Here is a 24320-nt window from a genome sequence, read left to right as displayed (position 1 = left end):
CCATACAGTGCTCACATAGCGCCATACAGTGTCACATAGCGCCATACAGTGCTCACATAATGTCATACAGTACTCACATAGTACTCACATAATGCCATACAGTACTCACATAGCGCCATACAGTGTCACATAGCGCCATACAGTGCTCACATAGTGCCATACAGTGTCACATAGCGCCATACAGTACTCACATAGCGCCATACAGTGTCACATAGCGCCATACAGTGTCACATAGCGCCATACAGTGCTCACATAATGTCATACAGTGCTCACATAATGCCATACAGTATTCACATATACAAGTGCAGAAATATATTACACACCACGCGAAAAGTGGGCCTGTGTACCTCCAAATGCCAGGGCTGAATTTTAGTCCCAGTCCGGCCCTGAATACAAGGCACAGACAGGTGAGGAGGAGAGGAGAGGGCTACAATTCGCCCCACAGAAAATAAGGTTATGGCTCTTATAAAATTGTGAGGAAAGAACAAGAATGAACAATGGCCCGGTCATGAAAGGGTTAAAACGCTGACCCTGCGTCACACTGACAGCACCAGCCGCACTCGTCTATCAGCCAGGACACCTACAGGCCGCACTATTGGAGCGCGTTCTACATGATTGACCCTCTCGGCTTCCTGTAGCCGTCACCAGGCGATACAAGGTCTCCACCCATCAGCCAGATGTTCACGGCTGGGGGGCGGGGCCTTCAGGTAACGCGCCCTCATCTCATCGCGCACCATTTTTGACGACCCCGTGACGTGGTAGTTGCTGCAGCAACGCCCCGCCCCCAGCGCGGTGCGGAGTAGGAAGTGGCCGGTAACCTTCACTCGGGGCCGGGATCAGCGGAGGAGAAGATCGGGAGGCGCAGGGAGCGGCCATGGTGCTGATAAAAGAGTTGTAAGGAGCGGGATGGGGGCTCTGTGGGTGGCAGGTGGGGGGGTGCGATGTGCTGGGGGAGGGCGAGCGGGGAATGAATGAGAAGCGAGCGACTCCGGGAGGAAGCAATGCCGGGACGTGTGTGGAGCAATACCGGGATATGTGAGGGTCTCTACCGGGACGTGTGAGGAGCAATGCCGGGATGTGTGAGGGTCTGTACCTGAAGGTGTTAGGAGCAATACTGGGATGTGTGAGGGTCTCTACCGGGACGTGTGAGGAGCAATACCGGGATGTGTGAGGGTCTCTACCGGGACGTGTGAGGAGCAATACCGGGATGTGTGAGGGTCTGTACCTGAAGGTGTGAGGAGCAATACCGGGATGTGTGAGGGTCTCTACCGGGACGTGTGAGGAGCAATACCGGGATGTGTGAGGGTCTCTACCGGGACGTGTGAGGAGCAATGCCGGGACTCGTGAGTGTGTGCACTTAAAGGTGTGAGGAGCAATACTGGGACGTGCGAGGGTCTGCGCCGGGACGTGCGAGGGTCTGCGCCGGGACGTGCGAGGGTCTGCGCCGGGACGTGCGAGGGTCTGCGCCGGGACGTGCGAGGGTCTGCGCCGGGACGTGCGAGGAGCAATACCGGGATGTGTGAGGGTCTCTACCGGGACGTGCGAGGAGCAATACCGGGATGTGTGAGGGTCTCTACCGGGACGTGTGAGGAGCAATACCGGGATGTGTGAGGGTCTCTACCGGGACGTGTGAGGGTCTCTACCGGGACGTGTGAGGAGCAATGCCGGGACTCGTGAGTGTGTGCACTTAAAGGTGTGAGGAGCAATACTGGGACGTGCGAGGGTCTGCGCCGGGACGTGCGAGGGTCTGCGCCGGGACGTGCGAGGGTCTGCGCCGGGACGTGCGAGGGTCTGCGCCGGGACGTGCGAGGGTCTGCGCCGGGACGTGCGAGGGTCTGCGCCGGGACGTGCGAGGGTCTGCGCCGGGACGTGCGAGGGTCTGCGCCGGGACGTGCGAGGGTCTGCGCCGGGACGTGCGAGGGTCTGCGCCGGGACGTGCGAGGGTCTGCGCCGGGACGTGCGAGGGTCTGCGCCGGGACGTGCGAGGGTCTGCGCCGGGACGTGCGAGGGTCTGCGCCGGGACGTGCGAGGGTCTGCGCCGGGACGTGCGAGGGTCTGCGCCGGGACGTGCGAGGGTCTGCGCCGGGGCGTGCGAGGGTCTGCGCCGGGGCGTGCGAGGGACTTCTGAAGGTGCGAGGGTCTGCGCCGGGGCGTGCGAGGGACTTCTGAAGGTGCGAGGGTCTGCGCCGGGGCGTGCGAGGGACTTCTGAAGGTGCGAGGGTCTGCGCCAGGACGTGTGAGGGACTGTACCTGAAGGTGTGAGGGACTGTGTCGGGATGTGCAAGGAACTGCGCCTGAAGGTGTTAGGAGCGATACCGGACTTGTGAGGAGGGACTGTATTGAGATGTGTGAGGTTCTGCTCCTGAAGGTGCAAGACTGGGGCATGTGAGTTGGAGTGGCTGTGTGCTACAGAGCTGTAGTTTTGGGAGAGCAGCAAACACCCGCACAGTCAGCCGGGCCGGCGCATGGTGAAGCACCTGTGGGCTGTTGCTGCCTGTAGTGGTGGTGACGCAGGTGATGGGTAGTGATCACTGACACTTGGCTGCCGTCTCTGCAATGTTAGATGTGACTTGCCTGTACTTTGTAGGATAATTGCTGTCCGTCTTCCATGCGCTGTGGCTGCTGCGTAGGTTACGTAGATTAGAGATCTTGGCAAGGACTTGTCTCCCCAGACTCGGAGGGAGGCTGATCACAGACGACAGCGTGAACTCATCCACTCTGCAATGTAGCCCATTCAGAGTGTACAGTCACTGGCAGCGTTTGATTAACCCCGGCATAATATGGCTTTGACCTTGATAATGGGCACACCCCATTGAGCTGGAATTTCTGCTGTTGCAGGATGCCCAAAAACCACTTGCCCTAACCCAATAATAAATGCTACATTGTGATCTGACACTAATCTAAAGCTATCAGTGTGGATGGTACTGATAATGTGCGAGTCACAGATTCATATTAAGAAAGTATCCAAAGACTGGCCTGCTACCCCCCCATCCCACCCACGACACCATAACACAGAGGCCATGCGCCACCACCGCCCCTACGGCTGTTTCACACATCAGTTTTTTTTTCCATCAGGCACAATCCAGAAAAAAACTGATAAAACGGATCCAGCGCTGGATCAGTTTTATCCCCATTGATTTGTATTAGCGCCAGATTGTGCTGGATGGCATTGCGTTGCATCCGGCTTTTGCCGGATCCGTCGTAATTGGCTAATGCGGCGGTCGGATGGAACGTCTCTTGTAACATTTTTTGTCTCTGACAAAAAAAAAGCATCATGCCGGATCCGGCGTGATCTACAATGGAAGCCTATGGACGCTGGATCCGGCGTAATGCGGCAGAAAACTGATGCGGTTGCCGGATCCGTTTTTGTAAACGGAGCATGCTCCAATCTATTGAAAAGAATGAATCCAGCCAAAAAACGGACGAAACGGATGCGCTGGATCCGTTTTTTGACGGATTAGGTATACCTGAACCGTCAAAAAAAGGCTCAGGCGCATCAGTTTTTGCATATTCTGCGCCGTATCCGTTGCATCAGGCACACGCCGGATTGTGCCTGATGCCAAAAACTGATGTATGAAATTAGCCTTACTACGGCTCTGTAGGACATATGTGTCATCTGGACTGTGAGAAGACCTTAGGACTGGTTTTGTCAAATTGGTCAGAATTTTGGCTTGGCCACTTTGACTTCTCAGCACAGCATGTCCTTGCCGGCAATCTCATGATTTACATACTTTGTGCGCCATTTTTACACTACTTTTTAATAAAAATCCTGCCATTGCTGGGACTCCTAGGCACCGGTGTATAGCAGAGCTGTATGGTAGTGGTGGCAGTTCTGGAGGTTAGGAGTTACCTGACAGGTTCCCTTTAACAAGTAATTTGCTTGAAATTTTCTAACAGACCTGTTTAGTAGCAATGTGTGAACGTGTCCTAATCCACAGAACCGGATGACTGGCCTCTATTGTAAAATGTCAGGACATAACCCTGTAAGAAGCGAGGAGCGATGAAGGTTACCTTGGATTTCCTATGAATTCTTTATTGATTAGAAGAAAGTATTACATATCATTGTGCAGTTCACACTCGCGTCTGCGAGTCTTAGGCTATGTGCGCACGTGTGCGCTCTGCACTGCACCTAAAAGGTGCGCTTCAGAGCGCAGCTGAAAAGCTCCGTTCTCAAGCGCATGGTGCCGGCAAAGCGCACGGAAGAAGTGACATGTTACTTCTTAGAACGCAGCGATTTGGGCAGCAGCTGAAGCGCTGCGTTCTAATACGCCACGTGCGCACGGCTCCTACACAATCTCCATAGATTGTGCCAGGGACGCAGGACACATGCAGTTACGCTGCGCTACAAAGCGCAGCGTAACTGCATGAATTACGCACACGTGCGCACATAGCCTAACAATCAGGGGTGGACAGAAGCGATTCCATAACCAGGAACCAATCTGATTGTATATATTATACTACAACTTTGTCTGCAGATTCATATTGAATACAAGAGTAAAAATCCAAAAGTAAACCAAAGGTGTAAGTTATTATTCTTGTACCCACCTTGGTCCTAAATTGCGTATCTGCATGATTATCCCACAAAGCACTTAACTGTGGCGTGATCCTGAATGGTGCAGTATGGACTGAATTGGTCCATATTCATCAATGTGAGCGCGTGGAGCCATTGGAGGGGGTGACAAGCCCGAACCACCACGGATCTACTGGGCTTTAAATGAGCATCAATATTTGTGTTCACCAAACTCTTCTATTTTTCATTGAACTGTCTTTGTGACATTAGTTTATCCCGGCACAGTTCACTGACTTGACTTCCGAAGTCTCGTATATACCTATGAGGCAATGTCGGCCCATCCCCATACATCACAGGCGGTGCTGACCGTCATCGTCCACGACAAACCTGCCTTTCCCATAGGCAATTTGCTACCCACTGCTGTCAATCAATTTGTGCATTTCCAGGAGGAGAAGCAGAGGAACGGCACAAAGATGGGGAATCTAACCATAGCCCGACGTGTCAGGTCCTCTATAGGGTTTCTGTAATGTACAAATGTTAGATGATCGCAGTTTTTCCTGTTACTCGCAAATTCTAAAGGAAAAGGGACGGGAGAAAACCTTCTGTAAATTTACAATGATCTGAAAATAGAATTTCCTTGGAAGTTGCTCAGAGGAAATAAACCTCTGCTGCCTGTGCACATTATGGTGGTCTCATTTGTTTTCTTTTCTTTTTTTCTTTTGCAGCCGAGTTGTGTTGCCTGTGTCTGTGGAGGAGGTAAGAAAGACGTCTCCTACTATTCAATAAAATGAAATGGCCTCTCCATTTTCTATAATGTCCCATGGCTAATACATGAAAAACAGAAACTGTAATGATAAAGGATGGCTCGCCCAGCCTGTCTGCGTGTAATGGAAGACAGCTGTGCCCTCGAGTGATCTTCTCCAGTTTAAAGGGAATCTGTCACCAGGTTTTTGCCCCCCCCCCATCTGGGAGCAGCATAATGTAGAGACAGAGAGCCTGATTCCAGCTATGTCACTTAGGCTGCTTTCACACATCCGGTAGGTGCAGAGCCGGCCAGTCCGGCTCTAAAACCTTTGCAACGGATGCGGCGAAAAAGCCGCATCCTTTGCATAAGTTTTTTTAAATGCGGACCGTCCGTTTTTTTTGCTCAGGCTACTGAGCATGCGCAGTGACAAAAACCGCATGCGGCGTCCGGATGCGGTTTTTTCCGCATTCGGCGTCCATAGGCATGCATTGAAAAATGCGCCGCATCGGTCGGATGCGGCGCGATGCGTTTTTTTTTTTGCCGCACAAAAAAACGTGCCAGGCAACGTTCCATCCGGCCGCCGCATCGGCTAAATCTGCTGCATGCGGCAAAAACCGGACGGAACGCAAGCCAATGCGGCACTAATTAAAGTCTATGCAGGAAAAACGCAACCGTCAGCAAAAAAAAACGGTTGCGTTTTTCCTGCAAAGTGCCGGATTGTGCCGCACAGGAAAAACTGGAGGTGTGAAAGCAGCCTTACTGAGCTGTTTGCTGTCATTTTGATAAAATCACTGTTTTCTCTGCTGCAGATCTAGCAGTTATACACAGCTCATGGATACACTTGACTACCTAGCAGCACACAAAGTAGTCCTCTAATGATAATCTACTGCTGATTTAGGCTATGTGCCCACGTTGCGTTCTGTCCCTTCAGAAATTTCTGCAGCGATTTGAACAGCACACGTGCGCTTCAAATCGCTGCAGATACAGTCCGTAATGAAAAGCCGATTTCATGCGCTCTGGATGCTGCCTCTCCCATAGACAGAGCGGGTGCTGCATTCAAAGTGCACAAAAGAAGTGACGTTGCTTTTTAGAATGCAGCACTTCGGCAGTAGCTGAAGCCCTGCGTTCTAATACGCCACGTGGGCATGGATTATGCACATTTTCATAGATTGTGCAGGGGACGCAGGACGCATGCAGTTACGCTGCGGTGCAGAACGCAGCGTAACTGCATGAAAATACGCTACGTGGGCACAGAGCCTTAAACAGGTTTTTTATCAAAACTACACTAAGCAGCCCAGTAAGTGACACATCACTGGAATCAGGATCTCTGTCTCTACATTATGCTGCTCTCAGATTAGGTGGCAAAAACCTGATGACAGACTCCCTTTAACAGGGTTGTCCTGCAAATTGGGTTCATCACCTATTTATAGGCTTGGTGATTAGTGGGGGAACTGACAGCTGGAACCCCCGCTACTCTGGATAAAGGGGTCATGTTCTCCTTGTGAATGGAGCAGTAGTGCACATGTGTGACCACTGTGTAATTAACCTTGGGCTCTATAGGAGCAGTAATGTTCGTGTGACCACCGCTCCCAAAACTAGTGAATGGCACAGACATGCCCTCAGTTGCTCCAAACTCACTCCCTGTACTCTGGATTGGTTGGGGTCTCCGCAGTCGGACCCCCACAATCTTATATTTATCACTTGTTCTGCGCTTAACACTAGAAGTCCCAGAGAGGGGTCATTTAACATTTCTACCTTTTGAAACCCTATGGAGCTCGAAATTCCTGGGACTTCTAGTGTTAAAGTGATTTGTGTTATTAGTGGGATGACCATTAAATATGAAGACCTGGAGGAAATTGTTCTTTTGGCTTTTATAAGATTTGTGTTTCGAGACGTATACTTTTCCAAAGACACTAGAAGAAGAATCCATGTGCTGAGGTTTAATTTTACCATATGTCACGATCTGCTGAATGTGGATTTTCCGGAGTCTACCTTTTGTGACTCAGCCCGTACCTGTCTGACAACAATCACGCCCAGCGCTTACTTTTATTGCTCTGATGTTTCCTCCAAATACAGGTGCTTCACAGGCGGGCGCTGGGATCTGTCACTGGGTGTCCTGTATTCTTCATTTAGAACCATAGACTCCATAACAAAAGTCCAGTGAAGTGAAGCATGAAGTGTACAGTGTAATTGTAAATCATTGATTAGCTGCGGATTACCATGGATACTGTTTGGTAAAGGCGTCACGTCGGTCAATTGTTTAAGCAGACAGTGAAGAAAGCCCTGATACCTGTCATCTTTATCTGACCATCCATCACCAACTTTACTGTTTGAAAGGACTTTGCAAATACCGTGCTTATAAGTCCCCATTCAGATCCACGCCAAGCGCGCCATAGTTACATATATAGTTACATAGGTTGTAAAAATACCTAGGTTCATCAAGTTCAACCGTTCTTCACCATTATACATTCTTTGTCACTAAATTATCTAGAACTCACAATGCGATTTTTGTTTAGGAAATCATCCAGTTCTTTTTTTAAACGATATTAGTGTCTGTCATTAGTACCTATTGTGATAGGTAGTGTTGAGTGAGTAGTTAACTATTCATACTCACTATGCTGTTAGCGAGTACTGTCCGCTACTCGCATATTCGTTACGAGTAGCGGGCGTAATGTAAGTCAATGGGAAATACTCGCTAAGTAGCGAGTAACCCGAAAGCCGTATTTTTCTTGTGACTAACGAATAGCACAGCTTTCGGGTTACCTGCTACTTAGCGACTTACATTGCGCCCACTACTCGTCACGAATATGCGAGTAGCGGACAGTACTTGCAAACAGCATAGCGAGTACGAATAGTCAACTACTCGCTCAACGCTAGTGATGGGGGATTTCATAGTTTGACTGCTCGAACAGTAAAGAACTCCTTCCTATTTAGTTGATTTAATCTCCTTTAGGCTGGGGCCACACAGGGCACTAGTGCGATCCTCGCGTGACATTCGGCTCACGCTGGCAGTACAGCAGGATCAGAGTGTCATGCGAGTGTCACTGCGACTGAGGTCTGATCATGCGATCGGACCTCAGCTGCGGGGGGCGGGCCGGCTCTGAGGAGGGGAGGGCTGGCTCTGAGGTGGGGCGGGCTGGCGCTGCGGAGGCGAGGGAGGGATTTATCTCCCTCTGTCCTCCGTTGCCAGCTATTGCCATTCTCTCCCTGCATTCGCGGTAATCCGGTGTACTGTGAGTGCAGTGCGATTTTTCTCTCTCCCAATAGTCTTGAATGGGTGCGAGAGAAACTTGGATCGCATTGCACCCGCAGCATGCTGCAACTGTTTTCTCGGTCCGATTAGGGCTGAGAAAATAATCACTCATGGGTGCTGACATATAGACTAATATTGATCCGAGTGGAATGCGATGTTTTCGCATTCCACTCGCACCGATTTTCATGCCTTGTGTCTTAGGCCTTATTCCACTCATAGCAAGTGCGTCTTTGGAAGAAATAAGTCCTATGCCCGGTCCCTTTGTACTGACCACACATGTATTTATACATATAAATGATATCTCTTCTGAGATGTCTGTTTTTCTAAGCTAAACAAACCCAACTTTTCCAACCTCTCATCATATTGAAGACCTTCCACCCTTGTAATAATCTAGTTGCCGCCTTTGAACTGACTCTAACTTCCAAATATCCTGTTTAAAATGTGGAGCCCAAAACTAGATCCCATATTCTAGATGTGATCTTACAAGTGATTTTATAGAGGGGTAACAGTACGTTGGGATCACAGGATCTAATCTTTTTATACATCCTAAAATCGTGTTTGCTTTTGCAGCTGCTGCTTGACATTGAGTTTTGCTGTTCAGCTTATTTGTAATGAGAATATCCAAGTCTTTCTCCTGTTCTGTTGTCCTGAGTTTACTTCCATTTAATGTATATGCAGCAATAGCATTACTCCATTTTAGATGCATTACTCTACATTTATCAACATTAAACCTCATTTACCAAGCATTTGACCACTCAGATATCTCATCCACATTGTTTTGTAATATCAAGGTTCGTTTTTAATATCCTACATCTACATAGTTTGGTGTCATCAGCAAAGACTGACACTTTACTCTTAATCCCATCCACAAGGTCATTTAAAAAAAGAGATTAAAAATAGAGTAAAGGAGTTCTTGACCCAAGTGCATATAGTTTTCCCTGGCACTTGCTTCTGGAACTTCAGTATAAGATTATGTAGTACAATATCTAATGCCTTTGCAAAGTCCAGATAAATCACATCTGTGTCATTACCAATATCCAGATTTGGAGTTAGTACCACATTAAAATCAAACATGTTGGTTAGACACAACTTACCTTTCATGAATCCATGCTGGTTGTCCATTATATTATTCTCTGCAAAATATTTTTGCAAGTCATCTCTTATAATGCCCTCAATTTTCACACTACTGATGTCAGACTTGTCACCTTCTTACCTTTCTTAAATATTGGAACCACGTCAGCCATTTTCCCATTTTGTAGCACCAACCCGCTTACAAAAGAGTCTAAGAAAATGACACAGTGGTCTGTCAAATACCGAGCTCCACTCCCTCATTAGCCTAGGATGAATGCCATCTGACCACTGGGGATTATCAATTTTTAATTTGTTCAGGAGCAGCTGTACTTTTTCTTGTGTTAAGTTAGTTATATCAGGTGGTGAACTTTGATTTTTGCCTTGTTCAGTCACCAGTCAGTCACTGACAAGTGCCTTTTTAATATCTCAGCCTTTTCTTTGTTCTCTATAATTATCTATCTTATTTTCATCTAAGCAACCAATTCCATCCGTTTGTTTGTTTTTTTTTCTTTTTGGCATCAATATTTATATAAAAGTAAATTGGGATTAATTTTAATGGCGTTTTTGTCTTGCTAGCTTGAGTTCTTATGGTCGCTGCTGCCCAAATGATCCCTGACCTGTAGGTGTGAGCTTGTATCTGGTCTGTGACAGGACCAGATCCAACACACTGTCTCCTCTGTTGGTTTATCTATTAACAGAGAGAGGTAATGGTCTTGAACTGTAGATAAGAACTTGCAGCTTTTAGAACAACCAGAAGATTCTATTTCCCATTGAATGTCTGGATAGTTAAACTCCCCGATTAATAAGGATCCAATTATTATTTGCTGCCTTTTTAATTTTAATTCTCTACCCATTCAGTTATGTTAGGCTTATAGCAAAGGCCAATTAGTAGCTTTCTATTATTGCCCTCCCGGTGTATAGTTACCCATACTGACTCTAAATTGTCACAGCTCCCCCTAATGGCAGCATTGAGCACAGGTCTTAAGTTAGATTTGATAAATGTACACACTCCTCCACCTTTTTTGCCTTTCCTGTCCTTCCTGAATGTGGTGTAACCTCCCTATGTTTGTCACCCCATCATGGCTCTGATCCAGACATTTTGCTGTAGTGCCCACCACATCATAATCTGTGGCTGACATAAGTCACCAATTCATTAATTTTGTTCTTGCATTTGCCAGCAGACATTAAACACTATTAGGGCATGGATTTGTCCTGGTCACCTCCCTACTTTCCTTGCATGTCCCAGCCCCTCTAAATCCTCATTTATCCATATTGTCTCCATATCTGTCAGCTCTTTCTATCCCCTTATTTGCTCCACTACCCTCCCTCCCCCCCAGATTCTAGTTTACAAGCTCCTTCATCCATCTGACCATTTTTATTTCTCACCAGCACAGTTGCTCCCTTCCTATTGAGGTACAGCCCGTCCCTACCGTAGAGCCTGTAGCCGACAGATAAGTTGACCCAGTTCTCCATGAACCCAAACCCTTCCTTCCTGCACCAATTTATTTATCTCCCTAAGTCCCGCTGTCTTTCTAGTGTCACTCGTGGTCTTGGTGGCAGATGACCCTGTCTGTCTGTCCAGATTAATGCAGATGTGAATAGTCTAGTCTAGCTTACAATTCAGTTTCTTTGTCTCCCACTGACGTCAATATTTAGGAAAAACAATTCCTCTTGAATAAGAGCTGATGGGCAATAGTTGGCAGTGGCCGCTGCAGATTGAGCGATGCTGCACAGAAGGTCACCATTGTAATTTCACTTAGAAGCCAGATCTGAGCTGGTGTCAGGACCTCTATCTTAAGGCTACTTTACACGCTGCGATATCGGTCCCGATATCGCTAGCGTGGGTACCCGCCCCCATCTGTTGTGCGACACGGGCAAATCGCTGCCCGTGCCGCACAACATCGCGCAGACCCGTCACACATACTTACCTGCCCGGCGACGTCGATGTGACCGGCGAACTGCCTCCTTTCTAAGGGGGCGGTCCGTGCGGCATCGCAGCGACGTCACTGAGCGGCCGCCCAATAGAAGCGGAGGGGCGGAGATGAGTGGCCGGAACATCCCGCCCACCTCCTTCCTTCCTCATAGCGGCCGGGAGGCAGGTAAGGAGAGGTTCCTCGTTCCTGCGGCGTCACACATAGCGATGTGTGCTGCCTCCGGAACGAGGAACAACTTCGTTACTGCTGCAGTAACGATAATCGAGAATGGACCCCCATGTCACCGATGAGCGATTTTGCACGTTTTTGCAACGATGCCAAATCGCTCATCGGTGTCACACGCTGCAACATCGCTAATGCGGCCGGATGTGCGTCACAATTTCCGTGACCCCCAACGACTCCGCATTAGCGATATCGCAGCGTGTAAAGCCCCCTTTATTCTCGCAGTTTTCCTGAGTATTTCATATTTTTCTCTGTGGTTCCAGAGATGTGGACCTTTTTTATTGTCTTTCCTAATGGGGTATGGCTACAGAGGATTATCCAGGGGCGTGTCTTCAGGCTGATCTGCATAATTAACCTTTTATACCACACCCCCTTGTAAAGATGATAAAAATCAGCACTAAATAAAAAGACCAATATCTCTGGAGTTGTCTCAGATTTAAAAAAAAAAAATCCCACAAACTACAAATCAAAATATTCATTGGAGCAGCGCGGATAAATTGAGGGCAAATACTGGTCACTAATGACCTGGTGACAGGTCCTCATTAATGAAAAAGATCTGAACTTGCGCCATAGTATTTATCTTCATATGACTTGATATGGGCTATTGGTGATTTAGGCTATGTAACCACACTGCGTTTTTATTTGCAGAAAATCTGTACATAAAAATGCATGTTTTGGCAAGAGAAAAGCAGCTGAAATAAAAGGGGGAATTTTTTTTTATTGCGTTTACATGTTTTTTTCACATGCATTTTTGTTAATCATTGCAACCCCAGGGGTCCAGGTGCTGTACCCCTGCGATTGCCACCGAGTTACTGGCTGATCTTATAGCTGGGATCCCACCTCTCACTGCTAGGAGCAATCGCAGCATTCAGGTGGAGAGTAATTGCTTACCTTTCCTTGGCGATCGGGTCCCTGTAATGCTATCACAGGGACCTGATCGCTGCCATGGTAACCATGGGCTATCACCATGATGAGCCCGGGTTACTGAGGTACGGATCGCCTCACAGACCAGGGTACCTATGTCACCAGAGTTGCCTGCAGCAAGCTCCCACGGTAAAGACTGCAAGATGAGAAAATGGCTACAGGGAACCCACAGTGACGTAAAAAAAAAAAAAAAAAGCATTACACATGTCTTTTTTTCCTGCGTTTTTCACTGACTCCATTGAAGTCAATTGGTGAAAAAAGCAGGAAAAATGCAGAAACAAATGCACATATTGCTGCTTTTTTCAGCTACAAAAACTGCAAGGAAAAAAGAAGCAGCAGGTGCACACCAAGTCACGATTCTCATAGACTTTGCTGGGATGGTTTTTCCTTGCTTTTATTGATTAAAAGAAGCAAGGAAAAAAGCATGAGGAAAAAAAAAAGCAACGTGGGCACAAGGCCTTACTCGCCTCATTTTAGCAGTTTGACAGTCACACCAATAACTTGTCACAGGTGACTGTTGAAGCATCATAAGGCCCTGTGCGCACGCTGCGTTTTTACCTGTTTTTTTTTTTTTTTGCGTATTTTGCTGCAGAAATTTCTTGAGAAAATGGTTGTAACCTTTCTGCAGACATTCCCCAGCAAAACCTATGGAAGAAAAAATAGCTGTGCGCACACTGCGTTTTTTTTTCTCTAGAAAAGTCTTTCTGCAGAATTTCTTGAGAAAAAGAATGAGCAGGTCGCTACTTTTCTGCAGGTACCTGCGTTTTTTGCCATAGATAATGGTAAAAAAGCGCAGGGACCAACCTACGGAAAAAATGCATCAAAAACGCGGTAAAAACGCATGCATTATTGGTACATTTTTTTTTTTAATGCAAAGAGTGCTAATCTTTCAGACTCAAGAAATTTCTTGCGAAAAATCCTTTTCTAGTGCGCACAGGGCCTAAATCATCAACCACGGATGGCGTTCAGATGAGCCATAACGCCCGCGCTCAAGGTCAGCCGTGGCCACATGTAGGGCAAATAGAAAATGTCAGCGCCTAGTCCTCTGCTGTAGGAGTCAGTTTTCTGTGAATTTACTCTGGTTAACCATAAATCTCAATAACCTGCTAATGACAGAGCAATGTGCCAGGACTACAGCAGCACGAATCACAGGCCGCTCCGTTATGTATGCTTCTCTGCAACATTTCAGAGAAAATATCCTTGTGGACAGTGGCCGGGGGGCCGTGACTAGGATGACTATATACAGCACATATGTATAGGGAGAGGCCTGTCCATCTAGGAGAGTGGGCAAGACGACGGAGAAAAAAACCCTGTGATTTTCTCCTACCCACGTCATCCCCAGCCACCATATAAAAGTATGTTTTCTCTGAAACGCCCCTGCGTTTTCAAGTAAAACTGACATTTGTGCCCTGTAGGTCTTACTATAGATCACTGCAGATCCATTGTATACCCTCTCAGGCCTAAGACACACATCTGTGCCGCCGGTACGCGGTTTCAGTTTTTTCACGTACCGGCGGCACGGCGAAACATGGACCTATGTTCATGATTGTTTGGACACAAGTATTTTGGAATGGAACGTGTGTCCGTTCCGTACTTACGTGCGTCCGTGATTTTCTCACATTGACATGTCCACGTATTCTCCGGCAGCACGGGTGTCACACGGCCCGTACCACACGGATGTAGTGTGGATGCAGTTCTGTGTGACACGCGCCGGAGAACACGTGTCATTTGATTTAAAAATAAAAAAACACATACCTCCTTATTACCTGTAGATTTTTCCGCTGCAAACAGTTCTTCCGGCCGCCGCTCATTATGAGTGTGTAAAGGAGGTGGGCGTGCTGTCACGGGTGCTAATTTCTGCACCTCCGCTCGGCCGGAAGCAGCGTCAGCAGGGAGAGAGCGGGGCTGGAGCCGAAGATCAGAACCCTGGAGAGCAGCGCGGACCACGTGAGTATGCAAATTACCGGTTCTCCGTGTGCTATCGCGGATAGCACATGGAGAACACACGTGGACCGCACGTAACGGAGACACGTACTTACCACATGCAACACGCAGGGAAAATACATGTTTCGCGGTACGTGCGTGTTTTTAACGGATGTGTGTTGGAGGCCTTAAAGAGGAAGTGACACCATTCCTGACGTGGGCTCATAACTTCCTGAATTCTGTATGAAATAAATATTCTGGCATCTCTTCTTAGTTTTGTACTGTTCCTCCTAGAGATCCATGAATAAAATGAGAACCAAGTGTTACCAGTTTGGGGGAGGGGGGGCGTCCTACACACTTACACTGTCCATCTAGTGATGATGGGTGTCAGACTTACTTTGGACACACACCCTTTGACAAGAAATATGGTAGACCTGCATGCTCCATGAGTAAGGAAGGAGGTGGCGGTGGGGAGATGACAGACGAGGAACAGCGGACATCTTGATTAATCATATTCCACAACACATGCTGGAAGTTTAAAATATAGGTCTTTAGTGGCCAAAAAAATGATTCAAATTAATAGGGTTGGGAACTTTTTGAAGGTTTTTTTTTTTTTTTGTTTTTTTTTGGGTGCCAGAGAATCTTTTAAAATGTTTTTGATTGGCTTAAAGTCAAGAATTTTTAACTCCGATTATTCTTTCTGTTCTATAATGATTATTCTGCGGTTTGCAGTTAGAGGGAACCTGTCATGTCCCCAAATGTTGTTAATCTGCAGGTTAATAGTGTTCTAAAGCTGTGCGACCACTGCAGTGAAAGCCTGGCTACCAGGAGGATGTGAACATTTTTCCTCCCAGCAGCATTCTGCTTTGTCATAGAGGTGTGACTTGTATGGCTACAGTCACCGCTCAGTATACAGTGCCTACAAGTGGTATTCAACCCCCTGCAGATTTAGCAGGTTTGATAAGATGCAAATAAGTTAGAGCCTGCAAACTTCAAACAAGAGCAGGATTTATTAACAGATGCATAAATCTTACAAACCAACAAGTTATGTTGCTCTGTTAAATTTTAATAAATTTTCAACACAAAAGTGTGGGTCAATTATTATTCAACCCCTAGGTTTAATATTTTGTGGAATAACCCTTGTTTGCAATTACAGCTAATAATCATCTTTTATAAGACCTGATCAGGCCGGCACAGGTCTCTGGAGTTATCTTGGCCCACTCCTCCATGCAGATCTTCTCCAAGTTATCTAGGTTCTTTGGGTGTCTCATGTGGACTTTAATCTTGAGCTCCTTCCACAAGTTTTCAATTGGGTTAAGGTCAGGAGACTGACTAGGCCACTGCAACACCTTGATTTTTTTCCCTCTTGAACCAGGCCTTGGTTTTCTTGGCTGTGTGCTTTGGGTCGTTGTCTTGTTGGAAGATGAAATGACGACCCATCTTAAGATCCTTGATGGAGGAGCGGAGGTTCTTGGCCAAAATCTCCAGGTAGGCCGTGCTATCCATCTTCCCATGGATGCGGACCAGATGGCCAGGCCCCTTGGCTGAGAAGCAGCCCCACAGCATGATGCTGCCACCACCATGCTTGACTGTAGGGATGGTATTCTTGGGGTCGTATGCAGTGCCATCCAGTCTTCAAACGTCACGTGTGTGGTTGGCACCAAAGATCTCGATCTTGGTCTCATCAGACCAGACCTTGAACCAGTCTGTCTCAGAGTCCTCCAAGTGATCATGAGCAAACTGTAGACGAGCCTTGACATGATGCTTTGAAAGTAAAGGTACCTTACGGGCTCGTCTGGAAAGGAGACCATTGCGGTGGAGTACGTTACTTATGGTATTGACTGAAACCAATGTCCCCACTGCCATGAGATCTTCCCGGAGCTCCTTCCTTGTTGTCCTTGGGTTAGCCTTGACTCTTCGGACAAGCCTGGCCTCGGCACGGGTGGAAACTTTCAAAGGCTGTCCAGGCCGTGGAAGGCTAACAGTAGTTCCATAAGCCTTCCACTTCCGGATGATGCTCCCAACAGTGGAGACAGGTAGGCCCAACTCCTGGGAAAGGGTTTTGTACCCCTTGCCAGCCTTGTGACCCTCCACGATCTTGTCTCTGATGGCCTTGGAATGCTCCTTTTGTCTTTCCCATGTTGACCAAGTATGAGTGCTGTTCACAAGTTTGGGGAGGGTCTTAATTAGTCAGAAAAGGCTGGAAAAAGAGATAATTAATCCAAACATGTGAAGCTCATTGTTCTTTGTGCCTGAAATACTTCTTAATACTTTAGGGGAACCAAACAGAATTCTTGTGGTTTGAGGGGTTGAATAATAAATGACCCTCTGAATAAACTTTTCACAATTTAAAAAAAAATTTAAAAAAGAAATAACATTCTTTTTTGCTGCAGTGCATTTCACACTTCCAGGCTGATCTACAGTCCAAATGTCACAATGCCAAGTTAACTCCGAATGTGTAAACCAGCTTAATCTGCAGGGGGTTGAATACTACTTGTAGGCACTGTATATTGAGGTGCAGCTTTTAGCACAATGTAGCACGCCTCAATGACTGAAAGCCAGAGGCTGCTGAGAAGAATAGTTATTTTTCCTACTAGTAGCCGAGCCTTCAGTTCGTCTTTAGACCCGTATTAAAGGGAATCTGTCACTAGGTTTTTGTCTCCTAATCTGAGAGCAGCATAATGTAGGGGCAGAGATCCTGATTTCAGCGATCTGTCACTTACTGGGCCGCTTAGAGTAGTTTTTGATAAAATCACTGATTAATCAGCAGCACATTAGAGGACTACTTGGCCTGCTGCAGGTAGTCCAGCATATTCATGAGCTCTGTATAGCTGCTAGATCTGCAGCAGAGAAAACATTGATTTTATGAAAATGACAGCAAACAGCTCAGTAAGTGACACATCGCTGGAATCAAGGTCTCTGTCTACATTATGCTGCTCTCAGATGGGGGAGCAACAACCTGGTGACAGATTCCCGCTAACCTGCAGATCATTGGCATTCTGGGACCTGATGGACTCCCTTTAATTAGTAATGTGGCTAATATAAACATTTTACTTGATCCCAAAGGTGATTGGCCTTTCCGGTCGTCAGCCCTACAATAGTTGCCCTTTACCGCTATCTTTGACACTCAGATGTCTGTTCTATAAAGAGCATGTCTGTTTATTTTCTGCACTTTTTGTTCCTGGCTCCCTCGCCCTCATTGTTCCTCCGGCCAGCCTTGTAAACAGGCGCTGCCTCTGCAAGACCTGCTTCTGAATCCTCCGTCACCGGTTCTCCGTAATTAGCCTGCTCAGTATCTGCACATACCCAGTGACTAATACAAAGCTACAAAGTCCAAAAGTACAACATGGTTATTCACCACGAGAGTTATTTAACGCTAAGTCCTTCCCTCCGCCATGCTGCTGAAGCTGATTAATAATGGCCAAAGCTGCCAAATTACTTCTTTAAAAGATTCTTTTCTTCTGTGGATTTTTTTCCTAATGAAATCTCTATAAAAATAAAGGAACTAGGCTGGCAAAAGTGGATAAATGTGTTTTTTTTTTTTTTTTTTTTTTTTTTTTTTTTTTTCCAGGCTAGAGCTTATTTTCTGTTTAATGCTATTGTGCTCCTTAATTACATTGTTGCAACCTTCCTTGGTAATGTGACAATACGTATTTATGGCCATTGAGCGTTGATCGAAAATAGTTTATATAGTGATTGCGCCCCTAGCATTCGCATAGAACAGTTGTATTGTGTGTGTCTAGATTGCCTGCCAGTGGGGAAGGAGAAATGTATGGGGAAAATAGTTCCCGGTCTCATGGCATGTACCGAATGCGTCTGCTCCCTTCCCTAAGGCTGCTTTCACACATCCGTTTTTTGCCAAGCAGCACAATATGGCGCTTTGCACAAAAAAACACAACTTTTTTTTTTTTTTTTTGCTGCCAGTTGTGTTTTTTCTGCATAGACTTGTATTAGCGCCATATTGTGCCGCATGCGTTGCGTCCGGTTTTTGCCGGATGCACCATATTTAGCCCATGCAGTGGCCGGATGAATCGTATGATTGGTGTAGCGTCGGTCATTTCCATTAATTGGGAAGGACCGATGTTACGATGTTGTTCATCGCTGTGTGTGAAGCCGCAGGAGCGAGGAACATCTCCTACCTGCGTCCTGCGGCTCACGCCGGCTATGCGGAAGGACGGAGGTGGGTGCGATGTTTACATCCCGCTCATCTCCGCCCCTCCGCTTCGATTGGCCGCCTGCCGTGTGATGTCGCTGTGATGTCGCACGACCCGCCCCCTTAGGAAGGAGGCAGGTTGCCGGCCAGAGCAACGTCGCAGGGCAGGTGTGTGCATGTGAAGCTGGCGTAGCGATAATGTTACGCTACGGCAGCTATCAAGAGATTGCAGCTGCGACGGGGGCGGGGACTATCGCGCTCGGCATCGCAAGCATCGGCTTGCGATGTCTTAGTGTGCAAAGTACCCCTTAGACTAGACAGAGTAAAGGTGCGCCAGATTCTCATCTCTTATTTTCTTTTGTGGGGAAAGTTTCAGTATAACGTGTAACATATTCATGAAAGCCCCTTGTTTGTATTCGAGTCCAGTGGGCTGTCCGAGTCAATGATTGACAGTCCACATATGACTAAGGCTAGGTTCACGTTTCCGTCAATTTGTATCAGTCACAATCCGCGGCTCTGGTAAACAACAGAATTCGTTTGGCAGATTCCGTTGTTCCCATATACTTGTATGAGCGGCGCATTGTGACTGATGATGCTGCGTCACATCCTCCTCCCGGCTGATCAGTCGTGGAACGACTGACCGTCGGGCGGCAGGAACGCAGAGTGTAACGTTTTATGAGCAGTGGAATCCGTAGGATTTTGCTGCGCATTCTCTCTGGCTCCCTGCACACGTAACCAGGGTACACATCGGGTTACTAAGCAAAGCGCTTTGCTTAGTTACCCGATATTTACCCTGGCTACGTGTGCAAGGAACACACACACACACACACACCTGTCCCCAGCCATGCAGTCCCCGACACTGACGTCTTCAGCGCCATGGCTCGACTCCACCCACCACGCACTCCGCCCACCGCACACATTCTCGGCGGCTGAATGATTAGCTGATCACCCGGCGGCCGGCTGCTGTGAGCGATCAGCTGATCGCTCTCATTGGCCGGCCACCGGGAGATCATCTGTTCGCTCTCAAAAGCCGGCGGCCGGCTATTGCGAACGATCAGCTGATCGCTCTCTCTTTTACAACGGAGTCCAACAATGAATTCTATTTCTTGTCATGCGTTGTACAACGGATCAGTCACAAGCGTCAAGCAACGTATGTGACTGATGCAAAACAACGGAAATGTGAACCTAGCCTAACACTCATTTCTGCAGACACAATCACTGGTAGGACCGCCCACTGGACCACTGGACTCCTGCATACAAGCAGGGATATCAGTGAATAACTTACAGGTTATAGTGAATCCGTTCCCACAAACCTATACATCATTCCTCTGAGCTTTTCCCTCTTTATACCGTGCTGTCCACAGATTGGACTGCATACAAAACGTGACCGGTTCCTTTAAGGAAATACTTTTCTTTATCATGCTATATTTTCCAGGGTTTTTTTTGTTTTTTTTTTTTTTGTTAACCTAAAGAGATGAGTAATATTGAGTTGTAGTTAAATAACTTGTTACATATATCCGTGAGACCTATGCAATGTACAATGGAATATTACATAAAGCTATCTTTAAGCTAATGGACGTTTTACACATCAGCCAAAAAAAAGTGGGCAGAATAGTATCTTCTCTTCTAATAATAATTAAAATAATTTTTATTTATATAGAGCCAAACATATTCCGCAGTACTTTAAAATTCTAAGGTTAAGGTTGTATTAACACATACGTGTTTAGCTATCAGAATACAGTGATTCATGGACTGACCGCAGGTCTCCTGACCCGAACGCAACTCAACAGTTGCATAAATGCCAATGAGGCTGTCGAGTTCAGATCTGAACACAGGTATGCGCCTCACCGCTGGTGATGCCACATTGAATAGCATGTTGGCACGCCCCTGTGGGCCTACTACCATGCGAAGAGGGCGGAATGAGCCCAGGAACTAGCACCCTTACGACTAGTCCCTGCGCTCATTAGCATATCATAAAGAGATCTTTAGAAATACTTTTTCTAAAGATCTTTTATCTATGCTAGTGTATACAGGGACTATTAGGCAGGGATTAGCAATATGCACCCAGAACTGCTCATGATTCTGGATGCATATTACACCTGACAGGTTCACTTTAATAATTCCTGTGCTCTGTCAGGCTTCTAATGGCCAACAATTGCATGGAAAGCCACACAACACTGCACATCTTTCCAGCTACAGCCTGCACCTGTGTCACTGTCCAGTGGTTCAGTATTAAAAATTAAGGCATTGGCTGTAATAAAATAAAAAATTGAGGTGTACTCCCCTCCTATCATCCCCATGGATCTGTTTCGAAGATGATGCGCTGTTTGTACCATGGTCACTACATCTAATCAAAAGATTCAGCAGTCCTTATGACAACCAGATGGTGCAGCCGTCACTTCCAGAGCTGGTGGTGGTCTGCACAAGATCCATCAGAATTGTGGTTTTGATAAAGGGATATGCTCAAGTGAATAGATTTCTTTAGTTTAGATAGAAAATAAAAATGCTGCCTATTTTCCTGCTATGTGCTGTCATTCTCCTGTAATCAGAGCTTTTATCTTACATAGTGTACTGCTGGTTTCCAAGGACCAAAGCTACAAGTGCCTGCCCAGATCCTGGCCGAGAGTGCGAGTAGGTAGATACCAGGAGAAGGGTTAACTCTTAATATCCCCTCCATTTTCTCCAGCCATCTGATTTCTATACAGCAGTTATCAGCTCGTCTCTATCCCCCCCCCCTCCCTCCTTGCTCAGGGCTCGTTTCAGTACAGCATAATGAAAATCGTTCCCCTCGGCACTAATCATTGGACGTTTCCACAGCAGTTTTATCATGAGTCTCACTTTCTTGTGCTTGTTCAAAGTCCCTGTTACTTCTATATGTAAATATAGCATCTCACAACAAGCAGTGACGGGCCGTTTGTGCAGTAGCTAAAGGATGTCACTTGAGGAGTGCCCACTACACCCTCCCCTTTCCCCAAACAACTAGGAGATTAGGCGAAACTGCATAACTCTGAACTGCTCAGGAGAACTTGAGAATAATCTTTTAAAGCACATACAGTATCTTCATAAAAAAATAAAAAAATTCTGGACAGCCCCTTTAATAATTAGCACCACCAGTGTTTTGTCTATTATGAGATGAGGTCACTGAGACAGGAAGTGATGTCATCTGACAGATGCGGACAGGAGGAGATTATTGGAGCTCTAGCGGATAACACAGTAAACAATGCAGGCATGTTATAGTTTGTTTATAAGTCGCATATTATTTTGCCATTTAACTTGGGCTTTAAAAAACGATGTAAGGCTGCCGCTGGGTTTTTTTTTCTGACCTCTCATTTCAGAATGCCCTAAATCATTGTACAGAATTTATAGAAGCTGCTTCTTTATGGATTCTTCAGTGTGTACTAACATGGGTTTGGATTAAAATTCTTAATCTTTCTGCTAATAAACCCTGTATAATGTTTAAACATCTTATCATATTCTCAATTTAGCCTAGCCAAAACTGCTGATAGACTCCATTTAAAGGTATTGTCTAGCACCATACCCCATCACTGGTAAATCAGGCTGAGGAGGCATCCTTCGCCCGATTGCTATGTATCGTACAATTGTCAGTATCTGATATGAATATGCACCATACATGCCAAGTGTGTATGAGATCTGACAAGTGGCGAGCAGATACCACATCAGCAGTGCCCAATGTCAAGTGAGAGGTGGTCAATAACCCTTATATGTTTTGATAGGTGTCTTTGCCCCAATCAAATGCAAATCACAATTTGTCAACATGATGAGTGATAAATGCATAATTGGCAGTGGCCCAAACTTTCAACTCTCAATCATAAAAAAGGGGCTCCTTTAATTCCCGGCTGCTAAAATATTTTGTCCATGAGTTTCTTAGAGGGTATTAGTGGTGGGCGAACGTGCTTGGTACTTGATCGAGCATCGGGATGCACGGCTACTCATGGAGCTCGGCCGAGTATTGCAGGTGCTCGGATATTTCATCCGTAAACCAATGACCACAATCCACAGGCTCTCTTCATTGTATGATGTGTGTAGACGCCCCAAGGAGAGCCAGTCGCAGTCTATGAATTGCTCTCTCGGAGAATAAAACAACGTTCTGGGATGCAGTGTGACCAAACAACAACCGAAATGCTCTGATTATGGCTGGCTGTATGTTGGTGGAGACCCGAGCAGGCCAATCATTGACTTTCCAAAAATGCTTGCTACTGGCGTCAAGCTCGTCCGAGCGTCTGACCAGATTGAACCGAGTAGTGAGCATTCGAGCATCCATCGCTAGAGGTGATCATTCCAACAATATGCATCACCAATAAACAGGAAAAGTGATCGATGGGGGTCCAATCACAAGAACTGAAAAGGTATATGTAATGGAGAAAATCTATGGTGTAAGGGGCACTAAGAAATAAAGAACATATTTAGATGTGAGGCTAAAGGCTGCTTTACATGGTACGACCGATTGTGCGATTTCACAATCGATCGTACCCGCCCCCGTCCTTTTTGCGTTGCGGGCAAATCGCTGCCCGTGGCGCACAAAGTCGGTAACCCCCGTCACACATACTTACCTCTCGTGCGACCTCGCTGTGGGCGGCGAACGTCCACTTCCTGGAGTGGGAGGGACGTTCGGCGTCACAAGGCCGCCGGCCAATGGAAGTGGAGGGGCGGAGATGAGCGGGACGTAAACATCCCGCCCACCTCCTTCCTTCACATAGCCGGCGGCGGCCACGTGACGCAGGTGAGCTGCTGTTCATCGTTCCCGTGGTGTCACACGGAGCGGCGTGTGCTACCACATAAACGATGAACAACTAAATTAAACGATATTATGGAATCTAGCGAGCAGTACACGACTCACGATTTGTGAGCGATACTGCGTCGCTAGGAGGTGTCACACAGGCTGGCATCGCCAGAGATGCCGGATGTGCGTCACAAAAACCGTGACCCCCGACGATCTATCGCACGATAGATTGTCTGGTGTAAAGCAGCCTTTAGGCAGCTAGCTGAATATTGTCACATGTGAAATGAAAGTCTAACGCCATCTCTTTCCATAGTAAACTGATGATGCCCAAAAAGGCTTTTGTTTTCAACAAGTATAAAGAAAGGCAACTAAACTGTTCCCACAAAGTTAGAAGCATTCAACTGTCCAAAATGTCTTTGTGTGCAAAACCATTTAGGATTTTCTTTCACTGGAGTGAAGTGGTTGAGGCCAACCCTTGACAACAAAGAGCCTCTTGCAAACTTTACACTTGGGGTATAGCAGTCAGTTAAATAACATTTTTTTTTTTTTTCCTAATATTCAACAAACCCAATAATGTCCCCTGTCCTTGCCCCATCCAGTAATAATGTCCTCTGTCTTGGCCTCCATCCAGTAATAATGTCCCCCGTCTTGGCCCCCATCCAAGTAATAATAATGGCCCCCATCTCTGCCCCCGTCCAGTAATGATGGTCCCTGTTCTGTCCCCCGTCCAGTAATGATGGTCCCTGTTCTGTCCCCCGTCCAGTATTGATGGTCCCTGTTCTGTCCACCGTCCAGTATTGATGGCCCCTGTTCTGTCCCCCGTCCAGTATTGATGGCCCCTGTT

General features: G+C 46.8%; 1 protein-coding gene across 1 annotated transcript in view; it reads left to right on the top strand.

Moving 5' to 3' along the window:
• Positions 1–707: 707 nt before the first annotated feature.
• Positions 708–24320, top strand: part of PITPNA (phosphatidylinositol transfer protein alpha) — a 114058-nt gene continuing 90445 nt past the window's right edge. Inside the window, exons 1-2 of the mRNA XM_075335328.1 lie at positions 708–894; positions 5236–5266. Coding sequence (XP_075191443.1) covers positions 875–894; positions 5236–5266 — 51 coding nt within the window. The 5' untranslated portion in view covers positions 708–874. The remainder of the gene's footprint in view (positions 895–5235; positions 5267–24320) is intronic.

The sequence above is a fragment of the Anomaloglossus baeobatrachus genome, chromosome 2 (assembly GCF_048569485.1).
Source record: "Anomaloglossus baeobatrachus isolate aAnoBae1 chromosome 2, aAnoBae1.hap1, whole genome shotgun sequence".
Lineage (NCBI taxonomy): Eukaryota > Metazoa > Chordata > Amphibia > Anura > Aromobatidae > Anomaloglossus > Anomaloglossus baeobatrachus.
The sequence above is the reverse complement of the archived record's forward strand: the minus strand, read 5'-3'. Positions and strand labels throughout refer to the sequence as shown.